This window comes from Bufo gargarizans, chromosome 4 (genome assembly GCF_014858855.1).
Source record: "Bufo gargarizans isolate SCDJY-AF-19 chromosome 4, ASM1485885v1, whole genome shotgun sequence".
In the NCBI taxonomy this organism is placed as follows: domain Eukaryota; kingdom Metazoa; phylum Chordata; class Amphibia; order Anura; family Bufonidae; genus Bufo; species Bufo gargarizans.
The window spans coordinates 320,906,911-320,925,899 of NC_058083.1; the positions used below are offsets into that span (position 1 = coordinate 320,906,911).

General features: G+C 43.6%; 1 protein-coding gene across 2 annotated transcripts; it reads right to left on the bottom strand.

Moving 5' to 3' along the window:
• Positions 1–1,125: 1,125 nt before the first annotated feature.
• On the bottom strand, positions 1,126–7,805 carry SGK1 (serum/glucocorticoid regulated kinase 1). Of its 2 annotated transcripts, none has more exons than XM_044289236.1 (11): positions 7,505–7,805; positions 4,890–4,965; positions 4,556–4,631; positions 4,208–4,396; positions 3,943–4,074; positions 3,610–3,722; positions 3,128–3,251; positions 2,926–3,021; positions 2,667–2,822; positions 2,472–2,561; positions 1,126–2,173 (listed from the first exon to the last, which is right to left on the bottom strand). In XM_044289236.1, exons 1-11 carry the CDS (start codon positions 7,536–7,538, stop codon positions 2,006–2,008), a joined length of 1,254 nt encoding a protein of 417 aa, XP_044145171.1. In that variant the 5' UTR covers positions 7,539–7,805; the 3' UTR covers positions 1,126–2,005. The 2 variants fall into 2 exon arrangements, with proteins under 2 accessions (XP_044145171.1, XP_044145170.1); XM_044289235.1 differs by lacking the exon at positions 7,505–7,805 and adding an exon at positions 5,074–5,350.
• Between the last annotated feature and the right edge of the window lie 11,184 nt (positions 7,806–18,989).

Consider the following 18,989-nt stretch of genomic DNA (forward strand, 5'->3'; position numbering starts at 1 on the left):
TCCCAGTCACAGCCAGGGAGGAAAAAAAAAAAAAAAAAAAAAAAAAAAAAAAACTCACCTTCTCCCTGATGTTCTGCGCTGCGATTGGACAGCGCTACAGCCAGGGAGAAGGAACGCCCAGGGAGAAAATCTGATGTCTCCTCCATGATGTTCCGATGTTGTTACTTAGCATACAGAGCGGGAGAATGTAATGGGGGCCACAGCGGCACGGTGCCCAGAAATAAGTGCACGGACATCCTCCATGTATGCCCTACATGTCCTGCTACTTAGTTAAAGTTTGGACCCATGAATGCGGCAGCATTCCCAGGGCCCTCTTGCCCAGGGCCCAATCATTATTAAAGACGGCCCTGCCCGTGGACACTTGAATTCATCACTTTAAGGCCTCTTTCACACTGGCGTATGCGGCCCATTGCCGTATTCCGGCCCGCAATAAACGGGCGCCGTTCCGTAGGCATTCCCTTGAATGGGTCTGCAAATCCGGAGATGTGGTATGGTGCGGAACGGAACCACTACGGAGTGCTTCCGTGGGGTTTCATCACGTACTTTCGTTCCACAAAAAAATAGAACATGTCCTACCTTTTTGCGCAACAGACGGATCGCAGACCCATTCAAGTGAATGGGTCCGCGATCCGCCCCATAGACTGCTCGTGCATTGGGGCCCGCATCTTGCGGGCCGCACACGCCAGTGTGAAAGATGCCTAATGGGTTGTGGCAAGTTTTGAAGTTATCCCCTATCCATAGGGTAAAAGATATCGAAGTGATTATGGGGGTCTGACCGTTGGTACACCACAAATCCTGAGAACAGTGGTCCCATTCCTCCAATCTGATGGAGCGGCAGTTTGAGCACTGTACTCTGCTATCTCTGGCGGTCTGGTGAAGAATTAATGGAGAGGATTTGCACGTGCCAAACCTGCTCCTTCATCAGACTGGAGGAACGGGGTTCCCATGATTGGTGGGAGTCCCAGCAGTCTGACCCACAAAGATTTTGTACCTCATAACTTTAAAACTTGGCAAAAGCCCTGGAAGCAAGTGCCAGCCACTTTATTGCTAATCACTTTTCTTATGTCTAAATATCTTTTATTTTCTAAAAAAAAAAAATTATTACACCAGCTTAAAACAGCAGAGTTGGTTTTGAAAGTTTTATTGCAAACCCTCGGGTTTGGTGACAAAAGGTACATTTCTGTTATTAATTACAGTACATTGGCATCATGTTTCTCCGTCAGTTTAAATATACAGCTCTTGATTATATACAGTATGCACAAAGATGGTCAGGAATGTCCAAAAATAAAACATAAATAATGTATATTAAAACCACATATTACAGCTCGGAACCACTAAATGAGGGGCATTTTGGTCCATAAAACCGTTTCTAAAAATAGAAATCTGAATAGCAGCAAATGCTTTACTTCAAGCATTTCAAACAAGGATCATTGCAAGCCCATGGCAATACACTGAATTAGTACTAGACAAAACAAGATTTACATTAAACTTAGCTTCCACATATGGAAGAAAAACAGTACAATGCCCCAAAATTAGTGTCACATTTGTGTGACAAACCACAGTCATACTGTGAGAAGCGTCACATTCATACCATTGTTCACTTGTGAAACCAGAGTCTCCACCCAAGAATATCCATCTCATGTGGACCATTCTCAATAGGACCTCGGAATTCAGAAAGGCACATCGCAAACAGAAAAGTTAAAAAACTAAAACAATTCTTCTTACAACTCAATCTCTTCATATTTCTGTGCCTGTTTTCACAAAGTCCATGGCCTGCACTCAGGCTCCAGGCACTGACTCCTCACAACTAAGAGCCATGCCCTTGTAGAGTCACTTCTTCCTCCTTTGACTAAGCTCCACTGTGTGTTCTTCCAGAAAAACCGGTGGTGTTAAAATTAAGGCTGTGATGCTGTCATGAAGGATGTGCAATTTTCTTTTCTTTTTCTCTTGTCGGGAGAAAAAAAACAACCTATGACTCAAAATGACCATATGGTGAGAATGTCCCTCAAAGGAAAGATTCCATAGGTGGGGCATAGGAGAAGCCCATAAAAGCTTCTGCTGCCTCTTTAATGCTTGCCGTTATGAGGAGGCTGTCAGAGGACTGGCCTATAGAATTCGGAACTGGTTCTTCTGTGAATTCAGGATCAAAGTGTTGCAAATCACTGGGGCCACTCTGAAAAACAATGATGGAGACAAGAGGATATTAGAACCATGAACAAGCAAATGAAGTTCACAGAAGAGATGATACTGTGTCTGCTACCCGAAACTTGCTAAATTATAGCCATCTATGTTGGAGGCCCTGACTAAGGTGGCAGACAATGCCACATGATTAGTAATAACAATCCATGCACACATGAAAAGCAGGTTTGCTGTGCAGGTAAGGTCTGGATATTATTAATATAATAATAGTATCTAAAATAAAAAAAGAAAAGCAATGATACTAAGAGAGTAGTGCTAAACCAGACACTTACCACATTTGGGTTAAAAGGAGGGGTAATCTTCTTATTGATGAGATCATCCCAGTTAATTGGAGAGAAGAAGATGTGGTTCTTAATCTCCATCTGTCAGGAAAGGAGGAATTGGATTAGACCAATCAAAAGTAATTAGACACGTGTGTTATTGCAATGGCAAGGGAGTGTGGGAATTTATATTTAGACTCTACTTACAAAGTCGTTCTTGGCACCAAGTCTCTTAGTCCGATCCTTCTGCAAGAGACCCTCCAGGAGGTTCCTGGCCGAGTTGGTTATGTTTGGTTTCAGCTGTAGTGGCTTGTTTAAGATGTTGTCATACATCTCGGCTGTGTTTCTGCTGTAGAATGGAGGCTGTGGATAAAATTAATGTTGGTCAGTGGACTATCAATAACAAAAATTATCTTTACATTATAGTCATCCATTATGATGTTATTATACTGGATGATCTACTTACCAAGCCATACAACATCTCATAGAGAACGGCTCCTAGGCACCACCAGTCAACTGTCCTGTCGTAAGGCTGTTTGTGAAGAACTTCTGGTGCAAGGTACTGTAAAGACAGTAGCCATTAAGTACCATGGTATCAGACACACTTAGGGTGCAAAATTTCAAACAATATTCCGAAGAGGTAAAAAAAAAAAATTCAGAATACATACCTCTGGAGTGCCACAGAAAGTAGAGGTTGTGCCATTGGGCTCTATGTTCTCCTTGCAAAGTCCAAAATCAGTAAGTACAATGTGACCCTGTGAGTCCAATAATATGTTCTCAGGTTTCAAGTCTCTGCAAAACAAAAATTACATTTATAAGAAATTAACATTTCAATCTATTGAAATATATCTAAACACCTATGGCTGTAGCTTATTTCTGGCTTGTGGAAATCAAGTTCCTAATCCTTATCTCCTCTGACATCTGCACTGGGGAAGAGTCAAACACACTAGGTTTTCTGCCATTTCACCTGAAATCGGCTGGCCCAGCCTACATCTAACGTGTATGGCCAGCTTAATCAGTCCGGTATCAACAGGTTGTACTCAATGAACTAGCAAAGTGAATTACGAAATGCGTGGGCAGCTCTAAACAATTTATAGACATAACCAGACAATAGCATGTAAGAGAAATTATTTCTGTATAATTTAATTACCTGTAGACAATGTTGAGAGAATGCAAGTATCCCAGTGCACTGGCTATCTCAGCAGCATAAAAGCGAGCTCGTGGTTCCAGGAAGCAACGTTCCCTTTGGAGATGGTAGAATAGCTGCAAGAGAAATAGAAGCAATGATTAAACCATGTCAAGCAGCTGCACAAAACACAGTTCACTAGCGGTGAAACAATAGCTGGAAGTCACCGGTACGCCAACGACAGCATAGATCTTGGCAGCTTTCAAGGAAATGCTAAATGTAGTAACTTTCCAGCCCTTGACTTTATTTTCCCATAGTGAATAAAGAAAGTGCAGAATGAGCATGACTTCTGCTTACCTCTCCACCATTGATGTAGTCCAGAATGAAGTATAATCTGCTGGCTGTCTGGAAGGAGAAGTGGAGGCCAACCAGGAACGGGTGTTTCACATTTTTCAACAGCACGTTACGCTCTGACATTATGTGTTTCTCCTGAAATTAAAAAGACATGTGGAGTTACTCACCGCCTAGAGTCCTCTACCCTCAATGCCTACACTATTTCAAGACGGATCCCACGGTGATTCACCATGTGGGAAGCAAATGCATTAGCATAAAGGATAATTACCTCTTTTTTCTTCAGGATTGCTTTTTTCTGGAGGACTTTAACCGCATAGAACTTCTCATCAGCTTTGTGTCTGGCCAAAAGCACTTTCCCAAAGCTACCCTTTCCAATGATTTTCAGGAACTGGAAGTCAGATGGCTTGGCATGAGGATTGGATGAAGGTCCAAGGTTAATTTGTTGAGATGGACTGGGCTGCAAAAATGAAACAAGTTGGTTACTGTGGGTGAACATGGGCTGCACAACATTACATCAGAATCACTAGATTTCAAAGCATCTATACAGGGAACCTGCAAAGTCTATCACACTTGCAAAAGATTATTAAGAAAATCAGCAAGTATCAGAATTACTTACCGGAGGAGATGGATTGCCGTTCAGTAGTTCTGGCTCCTGGGGTTCTGAAATAGTCAAGATGGATGGAACCTCAGGACTGGAAGGAGAAAAATACAACCATTAGTAATAGCACACACTGGCCACTAGAGGGCAGACAAATCCTGCAGAAGTAGCATCAGCACTAGTTGCTTCAGTACTTTGAGGGAAGGAGAACTTGAACGTCTTGAGATGCTGTTACTTTGTATCATTTAAATAGATCAACCTAGCAAATACCTCATTTACAGTCTGCTAAACCTAACCAGGCTGCAGAAGATCTAAGGAGAACCAGGGCAGATGGAAATAGTAATGTACTTACTGCTTGCAGGTGTAGGAGTTGGTGGAGATCTTCTGAATAAAGTCGTTCAGTCCCATTCTTCTCTGTTTCATAAAAGCTGCAAAACACAAAGAAAGAAGGGCTCAGTACACGGGATCCATATCCAGTATGTATCATCCATAGCAGAAGCCGTGCAGTCCAGGGCAATGCAGTCCCTTCCACTCACCGATGAGTATTGCCACCATGCCCCTCATTTTGGAGTAAGTTAAGGTATTAGCCGGTGTGGTGTCAGTCTTTACCGTCATAGCTGCTGTGGTTATAAATCCTTATTGTGTAATCCAATATAAGGACCTATCTCCGAGGACGCTAGACTCCTAAAGCTCTGAAGAGCAGAGCGAGGCTTTATATAAGGGATGAGCGAGTGGGCGGGGCTAAGGCAACACAATGAAAAAAAAATTGGCTCAGGTACAAAGCGCCCAGATCCAGCCAGGGTCAGTCAGCCGGCGCCTAGTCTAGTCTTAGCCCCGCCCCTCGTTCGGTCACTGACGTCACATGGGCAGCCTCAGTGTGTTCTCCAGAGAGGAGCTGGCCTGGAACTTTATGTACAGTTCTCTAGGCCAATGCCAGGCACGATAGAGGGCACCGCCAGCGGCCTGCACGCTGCCACTATAGGGCATTGTTCTAAAGCTCAAAATCAGACTGTCTGTGCAAAAGAAGGAACGTGTGGAAGCAATGCCATAGCAAAAATCACCTCAGAGAATATGCATGTGCAGGGCAACCCTGGCAATAAGATGAGCTTGGAAAGCAAAACATTATACTGTCCGTGCAAAGTATGGAGTAGAAGCAATGCCATAGCAAAAATCAACTCAGAGAATATACATGTGCAGGGCAACCCTGGCAATGCTGGAAATAAGCTGAGCTTGGAAAGTACTGTCCGTGCAAAGAAAGTATGGAGTAGAAGCAATGCCATAGCAAAGTCACCTCAGATAATAGACATGACAGGAATACCAGTGCAGGGGGCACTGTCCCCCCATAAGGGCGCCCCGAGGAACGCTCTGTAATAAACTGAGTTTGTAAAGCAAACAATTATACTGTCTGTGGAAAGAAAGTATGGAGTAGAAGCAATGCCATAGCAAAGTCACCTCAGATAATAGACATGACAGGAATACCAGTGCAAGGGGCACTGTCCCCCCATAAAGGCGACCCGAGGAATGCTCTGTAATAAGCAGATGAGCTTGGGAAGCAAACAATTATACTGTCCGTGCAAAGAAAGTATGGAGTAGAAGCAATGCCATAGCAAAGTCACCTCAGATAATAGACATGACAGGAATACCAGTGCAAGGGGCACTGTCCCCCCATAAAGGCGACCCGAGGAATGCTCTGTAATAAGCAGATGAGCTTGGGAAGCAAACAATTATACTGTCCGTGCAAAGAAAGTATGGAGTAGAAGCAATGCCATAGCAAAGTCACCTCAGATAATAGACATGACAGGAATACCAGTGCAAGGGGCATTGTCCCCCCCCCCCCCCCCCCCCCCATAAGGGCGCCCGAGGAACGCTCTGTAACAAGCTGAGCTTGGAAAGCAAACAATTATACTTTCTGTGGAAAGATAGTAACGAGTGGAAGCAATAAAATAGCAAAGTCTCCTCAGAATAGACATGACAGGAACACGAGTGCAGGGGGCACTGTCCCCCCATAAGGGCGCCCCCCCTGAGGAATGCTGGAAAGAACCAGCAGCATAGAATAGTAGGGGCTTTTCCACTAATGGCCGCCGACATGCTGCACAACAGACATTGTAGGGAAAGTTATGGTACATCTGCAGCTCACGCGCTGGGCACAGGATGCCACAGAGCAGGTGCAGTCTCCAACGCATTGGTGGTGGGAGGCAATGGCAGCGTGAAAGTAAACCCCCTCATAACTGCTCATCTTCAGTCAAGCTGCCAGCTGCCTCCTCCACACACATGGCAGGAGAGTCCCTGGTGGAGGGCGCCACTCCCGTCCATGCCCTGCCTGAGGCAAATATCTGGGTAACAGCGGGCACACGGGCTGCACTGCCTCTAGATATAATGACAATGTATACAATATACTCCTATATTACACGGTCAAGCAGATGTATAGAGAGCGCAGAAAGCCATATCATAACGTGCTGGTCCCTTATATACATATGAACCCACAGCAGTTCAGCATCACCCCACCAGGGGGCGCCGGAGAGAGAGATACACAAGCTCCAGGGCGGCTTTGACTTTCATACTTTAGCTTTATGACAAAGTATCGTTTACATTCCTGAGTGTAATTCAATGTAACTCTGCCCAGAGATAGGGGTATTGCATTGGGAGAAGGGGGTCTCGGGTTTTGTCATCCCACCGGGCGCACTCACTGTAATCTATGGAACATCACACCCTCAATATGCAGATTATAATCGCCCCAGGTATTAATCGCCGCCGTCCGATCCGTCAGCCTCTCCCTCCCCTCAGGACAATAAGTTTGCTGAAGGCTTCTAGACAATGCTGATCCGATAAAGGGATCACACCGCTGGGTGCACACAATGCTCCTCACAACTTTCACTTGTAGTCACCCTGGTGCTAGAGGCTCACCCTCACAAGTCCAGGGGAAAAGGCACCCAAGCAGCGATCGGAGGCTGAACACAGTAAACCTACCTTTCAGAGGCGACTTTTCCGTCTTAGTTCTCATGCTGGAGTGCGGCTATGGAGTGGCAGTCATAGAATCCACGCGATCACTCCTCCCCTACAAGCACTGAACCAGATCCAGAGGGGAAGGGTCAGGAGCGCAGCCCGCTACTTTATAGAGCGGCGCAGATAAGTGGCCGGGGAGAGATTGGCTGCAGGATCACACTCCAGATGACAGCCGGGTGCAAAAGTCACCGGCATGTACCGAGCCGCGGCAGGGGGGGCTCAGCTCAGTGGCGCCTGATGCTCAGTCACTCCTGTCATCTGCACCAAAGTCAAGTTGTTGAGACTGCTTCTCCTCCCGACCGGATACCTAGAGGGTGGAGCAGGCGCCCCCTGTTCAGCCCCGCCACCTACTAAGCATTTCCTCACAGGAAAAATACACTTTTTTCTGCCGTTTTTTTCTCTTTTCCTTCCTGGCAGTGTAATCCTATTCAGTGACCCCGGCTAATAAAAGGGACGCTGAATGGACTACAATCAGATGACATTTAATTTACACTGCACACAAGGAAACCACAGGGATTAGAAAGATGAATGGATGGAGAGATAGGTAGATAGGTAGATAGAGTAATGGATAGATGAGATAGAATATTAAGATGCTAATAAAAGGGACGCTGAATGGACTACAATCAGATGACATTTAATTTACACTGCACACTAGGAAACCACAGAGATTAGAAAGATGAATGGATGGAGAGATAGATAGATAGATAGATAGATAGATAGATAGATAGGTAGATAGAGTAATGGATAGATGAGATAGAATATTAAGATGCTAATATAATGAAAACATCACATAGATTAGATCAAATGGATAGATATGAGATAAAGGAAGAAAGACATAGATTAGATAAATAGATGAATAGGGAAATGCAATCAGAAAGATAGGTACAAATAAGATAGATAACAATAGGATAGATAGATAGACAAAAATAGGATAGATAGTAGATGAATAGATACAAACAGGAAGATTAGATAAGATGGATAGTTATGAGACAAAGAAGAAAGAGGTAGAAGACAGACAGATGATAGATAGAAAGGTTCCAGTGTGTGGACCAAAACGTTGTGTTGGTGAATAAAATTCACATTTATTTTACTTTTTGGAGTGCCATGGATTACCTTTTAGATAGATATGAGATAGATAGAGATTCAAAATAGAGATAGGTAGACAGATATATAGATAGATGGATAGATAGATATGAGATAGGTAGATATGAGCTAGATAGAGAGATTCATGATAGAGATAGATAGATAGATATGAGAGAGATAGATAGATAGATATGAGATCGATATGAGATAGATAGAGAGATTCATGATAGAGAGAGATAGATATGAGATAGATAGATATGAGATAGAGAGATTCATGATAGAGATAGATAGATATGAGATAGATAGATATGAGATAGGTAGATATGAGCTAGATAGAGAGATTCATGATAGAGATAGATAGATAGATAGATAGATAGATATGAGAGAGATAGATAGATATGAGATCGATATGAGATAGATAGAGAGATTCATGATAGAGAGAGATAGATATGAGATAGATAGATAGATATGAGATAGAGAGATTCATGATATGAGATAGATAGATATGAGATAGATAGATATGAGATAGATAGATATGAGATAGATAGATATGAGATAGATAGATAGATAGATATGAGATAGATAGATATGAGATAGATAGAGAGATTCATGATAGAGATAGATAGATATGAGATAGATAGATAGATAGATAGATAGATATGAGATAGATAGAGAGATTCATGATAGAGATAGATAGATATGAGATAGATAGATAGATAGATATGAGATAGATAGATATGAGATAGATAGATATGAGATAGATAGATTCATGATAGAGATAGATAGATATGAGATAGATAGATATGAGATAGATAGATATGAGATAGATAGAGAGATAGATAGATATGAGATAGAGAGATTCATGATAGAGATAGATAGATATGAGAGAGAGAGATAGATATGAGATAGATAGATAGATAGATAGATATGAGATAGATAGATATGAGATAGAGAGATTCATGATAGAGATAGATAGATATGAGATAGATAGATAGATAGATATGAGATAGATAGAGAGATTCATGATAGAGATAGATAGATAGATATGAGAGAGAGAGATAGATAGATATGAGATCGATATGAGATAGATAGAGAGATTCATGATAGAGAGAGATAGATATGAGAGAGAGAGATAGATATGAGATAGATAGATAGATAGATAGATAGATATGAGATAGATAGATATGAGATAGAGAGATTCATGATAGAGATAGATAGATATGAGATAGATAGATAGATAGATATGAGATAGATAGAGAGATTCATGATAGAGATAGATAGATAGATATGAGAGAGAGAGAGAGCGATAGATATGAGATAGATAGATATGAGATAGATAGAGAGATTCATGATAGAGATAGATAGATAGATATGAGAGAGAGATAGATATGAGATAGATAGATAGATATGAGATAGATAGATATGAGATAGATAGATATGAGATAGATAGATATGAGATAGATAGATATGAGATAGATAGATATGAGATAGATAGATAGATATGAGATAGAGAGATTCATGATAGAGATAGATAGATATGAGATAGATAGATAGATAGATAGATAGATAGATATGAGATAGATAGAGAGATTCATGATAGAGATAGATATGAGATAGATAGATATGAGATAGATGGAGATTCATAATAGAGATAGGTAGACAGATAGATAGATGGTAGATAGAAATAGTAGGCAGCTAAAATACTTATAATATCACATAAATTATATAAGATGGATTGATATCAGATAAAGGATAAAAAGACAGAAAGATACACAGACAGATAAAATAGATTGATAGTTAAAAATACTGGAAAATGACATAGGTTGGATGGATAGATAGATGTGAGATAAATTAGATGATAGAAGGAAAAATGAATCCAGCCAGCAAAGGAAGCAATATGGCCAATCACAATACATTAGTAAGTGGCGTGTATTAGCTTCCTCTACATGATAAATGACTTACTGAAGGGACACAACCCCTTTAATGCTTAATGTGTGGCAGTTATCCCCCACTTATCCCATGTAGCTTTATTAGGACACCACTCCATTCCCAAGTAGTGACGTGCACGGTATCACAGCAGTAAGCACATGAAAACACTTTTTGGGGTTGTCCCCCATAACATGGCATATGGACCCCAGTGCAGCTCCCACTGAGAAAGTCTCCGCCGAGTATCACATCATTCGAATGGATTCCTAATGCAAAAGGAACGTTATGAATGTCATTTCTTTTCTTGGATCCTCCATTCCTGATTCTAGTTACACCTAAGCTATACCAAAACCTAAAGGCTGTCACCATGCTAGAGACATTTAACACTTTCTCACATTTAAAGAGATAAGGAGGAATATAAATGACAATAGACAGCGTTCAGGTGTCATTTCTTTTGTTTCTCAAATCTCAGAAGTGCGATCCTACTGTATGAGGACATAGAACAAAGCCGGGCCCTCTGTGACCAGCAGGGAGCACTTCCCACTCTGCAGGGGGCGGTATATCTCTGAAGCTGGCCAGACATAGACTAATTGTGATGGACTGGGTCAACGGAGTAGGGCCTGGTCTATTCTAGACTGATCTGAATGTGTATACGAGAGATAGATGTTCTGTACATAATCAGCTTTAAAGGGCTTCTGTCACCCCACTAAAGTGATTTTTTTTTTTTGGGCTGGTGAAATTAGTTATATTGCGATATATGACAATATAATTGTGTTACTTACTTTGATCCAGCAGTTTCTTCAAAAAACAAAGTTTTAAAATATGTAAATTCGGTCTCTAACAGCAAGTAGGGCGGCTACTTGCTGCTAGCTGCTGCAGAAATCCGCCCTCTCGTCGTGTTGATTGACAGGGCCAGCCGGGATCTCCTCCTCCGGCCAGCCCTGTCGGCATTTCAAAAATCGCGCGCCTCTGTTGATTCGGCGTAGGTGCTCTGAGATGAGGAGGCTCGTCTCCTCAGCACTCCCTCAGTGCGCCTGCGCCGATGACATCACCGAAATAGAAGACGTCATCGGCGCAGGCGCACTGAGGGAGTGCTGAGGAGACGAGCCTCCTCATCTCAGAGCGCCTGCGCCGAATCAACAGAGGCGCGCGATTTTTGAAATGCCGACAGGGCTGGCCGGAGGAGGAGATCCCGGCTGGCCCTGTCAATCAACACGACGAGGGGGCGGATTTCTGCAGCAGCTACCAGCAAGTAGCCGCCCTACTTGCTGTTAGAGACCGAATTTACATATTTTAAAACTTCGTTTTTTGAAGAAACTGCTGGATCAAAGTAAGTAACACAATTATATTGTGATATATCGCAATATAACTAATTTCACCAGCCCAAAAAAAAAAAATCACTTTAGTGGGGTGACAGAAGCCCTTTAAATTAATATACCAACTGGAAAAAGGCTGACATACAAGATGTGTGCTTTTGTGTTATTGCATCTCAATATCCTGATCCTCACAAAGGTTTTGTGCCCGTCATCCGTGTTCCATGTGCACACTAGACTAAAAAAGGAGTATCTCCTACCACTGATGCCATCCATGTTCTATTAGTGGTTTTCATGGAGCACTAGAATTTAATGGGCATGTGTGGTCGTCTGCAGTATGGACCAAAGTAGGTCAGTGAATAAACACACTAAAATCAATGGATGCATGTGCTGTTCTTGGAGAACACTGTCAGTACACGTCCATGAGTCACCGACATACGAGTATGAAAGAGGCCTCATCACAGAACATAAGTTAGGCTACTTTCACATTAGCGTTTTTGCGGATCCGTCATGGATCTGCAAAAACGCTTCCGTTACCATAATACAACCGCATGCATCCGTCTTGAACGGATCAGATTGTATTATGTCTTCTATAGCCATGACAGATCCATCATGAACACCATGGAAAGTCAATGGGGGACGGGTCCGTTTTCTATTGTGTCAGAGAAAACGGATCCATCCCCATTGACTTACATTGTGTGTCAGGACGGATCCGTCTTGCTCTGCACCACATCGCGGACAGAAAATCGCTGCTTACAGCATTATTCTGTCTGCGATGGGGACAAAACCAAGTGGGGACAAAACTGAAGCGGTTTCTTTCGCTATTGAGATCCTATGGCGGATCTCAATAGCGGAATTGAAAACGCTAGTGTTAAAGTAGCCTTAGCTATGATGGCACCCATAAAATGACAGTTGCAGCTCAAAGATGACCTGAATCTGTACACAGTCAGGTCACATGACTGCAGCGTGGGTTGTTGGAGACCAGCAGGACAGGCACTCACATCAGGACACCCCGGAGGACATGGAGAGCAGCGGAGCAGTAGAGGTAAGTTTAAATTATTTATTTTTAGTCTGATCTGAATAAATCATTAAAAACTAATATTACGGGGGGGGGGGGGGGGGTGTCCTCCTGACTGAGGTTTATGAGCAAGTAACATATGGGGGGGGGGGGGGGGGGGGTTTGAGCAATTGACATATGGGGGGCCTGCCTATTTCATATACTGGCAGACATGGGGTGCACTATGGAGGGGGAAGAGCACTATGGGGCCATATCTTGTATACTGGAACACATGGGGGCACTATGGAGCGGGAGGAGCACTATGGGGACCCTATCTTATATACTGGCACACATGGGGGCACTATGGAGAAGGGGGCAAAGGAGAACTATGGGGGCATGTTCTGGGGCCCTATCTTATATACTGGCACACATGGGGGGCACTATGCAGAAGGGGGGAGAGGAGCACTATTGGGGTCATTATATAGGGGAATTATACTAGCACACATTATGGGGGTATTTTATACTGGCACATTGTCAGGCACCATGGGGATAAGGGGAGGCGCACTATTGGGGCACGGCATAGAGTATTTTATACTGGTGAAAATTATAGGGCACTATGGGGACCTTGTCTCAACTGGGGGCACTAAGGTTTTTTGGGCACACAGTAGGGGGCATTGGCACACATTATGAGGGCACTATGGGGACATTGGCTCTACAGGGGGCACTAAGAGGAGGTATTTTTTATATTGCCATACAACAGGGCATTTTTATTTTTACTGTAACACATTATAAAGAGAATTATTACTACCGTGGGCATTATGGTGGGCTTTATTACAGTTGAGGGACTATGAGGAACATGAATACTAGTATGAGCACTATAGGAGCATTATTACTTCTGGGACACAGTGGGAAATTATTACTGTATGGGCACTGTTACTACTAGGTGTTGTCTGGTAGATAATTATTTTTATTGGTGGGACTTTGGGGACCAGTATTACTGTGGGCGGCAGGCACCCTGGCACGGTATCAGCTTAGAACAATTATTTTTGGGGAACATTATGTTTACACTATTAATGTTCAGGGCCGGTTCTAGGTGAAATGGGGCCCTGGGGCGAAAAACAATAAGCCCCCCCCCCCCCCCCCATGACACTTGATGACTTTTACAGAAGAAACTGTATATTGTGGGGCACGGTGTATGCTATATGTGTATAACATGAACATATTTCATATGAAAACTTACAGTTACTTGGCTTGACCCTTGGGGATCTCGGACACCACTTCCACACTTTGGCCAGGGGCTCGGCGGAGCTGATGTTGTGTTTTATCCTAATGAGAAATATTTCATAATAAGGATTTGGATAATGGGCAGAGGGATATCAGAGCAGGGAGAGGCTGGTGCTGCTACTAGGGGGTCATACCATGGGGAAGTAATAAAGCCCTCCATAATGCCCCCCCAGTAGAAATAATTCTCCTTATAACGTGACAAAAATACCCCCTTGTAATGCCCCCAGTTGAGCTACTGTCCCCATAGTGCCCCCATAATGTGCCAGTATAAAATACCCCTATATAGTGACCCCAGTAAATGCCCCCAGAGTGCTCCTCTCCCCCTCCTAGTGCCCCCCATAATGTACCAGTATAAAATGCCCCATATATAGTGCCCTAGTAGATGCCTTCAGTGTCCCCCATAATTTGTAAGGATAAAATATCCCTTCCCAGTGCCCCCGTAGATGACCCCATAGTAGTCCTCTCCGCCCTTCCCCATAGTACCCACCATAATGTGTCCCAGTATAAAATGCCCCTATACAGAGCCCCCATATAAAAGAACCATTCTTTGTGGCCTCAGTAGATGCCCCTATAATGCCCACCAATAATGTGCCAGTAATAAGTGCCCCCAATAATGTGCCAGTAATAAGTGCCCCCATAGATGTCCCCCAATAATGTGCCAGTAAAATGTGCCCTCATAGATGCCCCCAATCATGTGCCAGTAATAAGAGCCCCCCACCATCACGTGTCAGTAACAAGAGCCCCTACATATCATGTGCCAGTAGCCAGAGCCCCCCCCTATATCATGTGCCAGTAGCCAGAGCCCCCCTATATCATGTGCCAGTAGCCAGAGCCCCCCCCTATATCATGTGCCAGTAGCCAGAGCCCCCCTATATCATGTGCCAGTATCCAGCGCACCCCCTATATCATGTGCCAGTAGCCAGAGCCCCCCCTATCATGTGCCAGTAGCCAGAGCCCCCCCTATCATGTGCCAGTAGCCTGAGCCCCCCTATCATGTTCCAGTAGCCATACAGTATTGTACACCCCAAAAAAAAATATAACACTTATACTTACCTCCTTGGCAGTGATGCGATGCAGGCCTCTTCCGGCCTATGTCCCACGCTGTACGACTCAGGCGGCGCGATGACGTCATCGCGCTGCCTGTGCCTGCCTCTGATAGGCTGCCAGCCTAGTGCCTGCAGCCTATCAGAGGAAGGGGAAGGGACACACCTCTCCCTCCCCTGCCCTGCTGCACAGCCATCTATATCGCTGTCCTGAGGACAGCGATAAAGATGACTGGAGATGAGCGCTTCCACAATGGAAGTGCTCATCTCCGTGTAACTGTCCTGCCTATAGTTAGTTGCGGGCCGGCGCGCAGGGGCCCCTTTGGACTCGGGGGCTCGGGGGCAATTCCCCCCCTTGCCTCTATGGAAGCGCCGGCCCTGTTAGTGTCAGGGACACTGTTTTCTGGGCACAGTTATTTTTTAGGACACTGTGTGCCAATAATTATTGAATGGGAACTATCTGTGTGTAATTTGTATAGGGAGCACAGCGGGCACAGTATTAGGGCAGGATGGGGTGTTCAGAAGGTGGGAGGATGATGGAAAAGTAGGAAACTACTGTCTGTCAAACTCTGCAGAGAGAAGAGATGGCTGAAAGAAATCATCATGGTGGTCTGGTCTGAAAGGATAAGATGAGGACAGAGAACATCTACACCAAAGGAGACGTCACTGGATGGAAGAAGTATGTGGCGCTGTATTAGGCTACTTTAACATCTGAGTTAGTGATTCTGGTAGGCTGTTCCAGCAGAGAACAGCCTGCTGGAATTCACTGGATCCAGCACTGCTGGATGCAGACAAAATGCCCGCCGGCCCCATTGACTGTAATGGGGTACGGCAGAGATCTGGCCACAATCTGGCAAAAATGCTGAGAATCGTCAGGACACTATAACGATTCCTAGCATTTCGTGCCGGATCAGGTGGCCAGAGCGTAGTGCCGCAGGTGTGAAAGTAGCCTTACCCTGTATGTTTTGTATTGTTATAAGTAATGTTAGGACGGAATAGGTTAGGTTGAAAATTTGGCTGGGGGGGGCAGGCACATTTTTTGCACAGGGGCCCTCTGCTGTCTGTGTCCGCCCCTGATTGACACATATATGAAATTGTTTTTCTCCCTAGGTGGCATTACTGAGCTTTTCTTGTAAAAGTGTTTAAAGGTCTAGTCATCGACATTGCGTGCTTATACTGTTTTCCAGTTACTGCAGGAACATTATACTGTACAAATTACCTTGTACTCAGTGAACTCTGTACCGCCGCATAGCTCAGGTTGCTGATCCCTGGTCTACATAGCAGTATTCACAGAAAAGAGGAACTATCGCATTATTAATCTTGATCGATGCTGACTAGGATCAATGTGTGCATCTCATATATATATAACTTCAGTAAAGTAGCCACTCACCTCACAAAAATGGAAAGAAAATGCTACAACAGAAAGGAAACTATGTTTCAAGGAATAGCCAAGAAATGGTGTTGAAATGTCTCTCTCCGATACCTGTGTTAATTTTCTGAGGAGTATATCTCTTGCATTGTCCTAAAATCAATAGCTGGTGAGCAAGTGGTAAAAGAGCACTTGTAGAGAAAATCCCACAATTATCCCCACACATGTGATGGTCACATTTGTCTTCACCTCCCTTGCACAGTTAACAGCCTGGAGTGTTACATCTACTAGTGGACACCAACACCTGTACACCTTCAACAGCTATTCTTTCTGACCACCCACATACACATATATGGTTGGTTCAACTGAGAATGAATAAGTGGAATAAGCTGCTGCCAGACTCCTCGGATGACGGCTTATCTCCCCTGAGAACCAAACTATTGGTTCTTGAAATTCAAGATGCCCAATCCTTCATTCTTCCTCAGAGGAGATTTAGAAGGCCCCATGCACATACTGTAAAATAGTCTGCTGGTGTGGCTGAAGTCAGAAAGTTTAACTGACTTGCTCCAATGTGTATGGGAGGACCTTAAAAGTGGCCATAAATATAAAATAAGTGTTGGCCGACCGCTATCTCCACCAACATCCTCAAAAAAAAACACAGGGTAAAGGGTGAAAAGCCACCACCAGTGACTTCTGAAGTGATCCGTACTGTACATTTTCTTTTTTCTCTCCTAGAAAAGACAAGGCTCAAACTCTGGTGTCAAGAACATTACTGGTGCAGATAGGGCTTATAAACCGAAAGATGTCACATCTGCATTTTTCTATTTTCTTGCATCAAACATTTTTTGCACTTTATTTTGTCACTTTTATAAAAATTACCTCTGCGGCAAAACAGAATAATGCCAGTATCTAAAAATTGCACCATTATTAAACTTTGGCAACTAATCTAAATTCTGATGTACACAAGTGTTTTTTTTTGTACACATCCGATATACACTTTTTTTTTATATTAAAGACCTATCATTTGTTATCATGCTAGCTGAAACGTTGCTCTGTGTACACATTCGTTGAAGTACGTCTAATAAAGGAATACCTGGAGGTTCTGCCGTTACCGTTTATTTGATTGCTATCCTCAGGATAGGTCATCAATATCAGATTGGTAGGGGTCTGACCCCCGCCAATCAGCTGTTTGGACAGAAGGCCGCTCTCTGTGCGAGCGCTGCCTTCCCTTCATAGTTTACCTGCTCGCCATCGACATCACAGCGTTGAGCAGGTGTAATTACAAGAAGCTGTCCAATTCACTTCTATGGGACGGCTCTGTAGTATACACTTGAATAGGAAGGAGCTGTCCCATTGAAGTGAATGAGGCGGCTTGTAGTTACACTGCTCAGCGCTGTGATGTCGACGGTGAGCAGGTAAACTAACAAGGGAAGGCTGCGTGGCCTTCCCTTCAAACAGCCGTGTGTCAGACCACTGCCGATCTGATATTGACCTATGCTGAGTATAGGTCATCAGTATTAAAATCCTAGAAACTCCCTATAACCAGGTCACACGCTTAAGACAAAGATTGGCTGCATAGCCGATGATCATCGTCTGTGGAAGCCTTTGTATGAATAATACCACCGTCAACATGTTAGACTAACCTGGTCAACCTGGGAGTCATTTTTTCAGTTACTACCTTGTCCTTGAACACAATGGCAAATGTTCGGCTAAATGTGGCCGATCATGCCATAAACATGCAGTTTTGGCCAACCACGGACTAAATTTTCCAGTGTGACCAATTACATTTTCAGCAGACATCTGCCATCATGACTGATTATTTCAGCTCAAATCTCATTGTCTCATGTGCATGGCCACCTTAAGGGTATGCTCTCAGTCTTCTGACTTTGGAGCAGATTCAGTCCATCCCCCATAGTTTATGTCTTCAACTGTGCAAATGTCTTTTGTCTTGCATGAATGGCAGCGCGTCCTACCACTGAGAACTCCCCATTTATAAATGGCCCCCAATGTGTTTTAGCTGATATTCAGCACCAGTTCATGTTTGCTGCGGCACATTGATACAGTTCATCCAGAACATGGCGATTACCAATGGGGGTGATTGACCTCAAGGACTTTGTTTAATCTGTGTTACATCAGCTGCAAATCCAGCTAGCAGCCGAATGGTTCTTTTAGGTCCTGAGTTCACTGATCGCTATTGGCCTCTGAATTGGTTCATTGACCTAACTTTGTGTAACAGTCAGAACAAACACATTCTGCTCTTTTAGAAAATATGACAGAAATCTATTTTCTATTGTTACATTTCTAGTTTGCCTCATTGTCCTACTGCATGTATACCATCAAATGCTGCAAACAATATACAATTATCCCATAACTGTGGTGTTTATGGGACGTTTGGTTCTTGTAAAGGGTCCAATAAAGGTCAAATAGATGTCCA

What these genes read in the sequence shown, in the direction of transcription:
- SGK1 (XM_044289235.1), bottom strand. Translation starts at nt 5,152, where the DNA reads ATGACGGTAAAGACTGACACCACACCGGCTAATACCTTAACTTACTCC. An exon ending in AACTCCTACACCTGCAAGCA is followed by an intron (nt 4,632 to 4,889) that starts GTAAGTACATTA and finishes TTCTCCTTCCAG; the next exon opens with TCCTGAGGTTCCATCCATCT. An exon ending in ATGAGATGTTGTATGGCTTG is followed by an intron (nt 2,823 to 2,925) that starts GTAAGTAGATCA and finishes TTTTATCCACAG; the next exon opens with CCTCCATTCTACAGCAGAAA.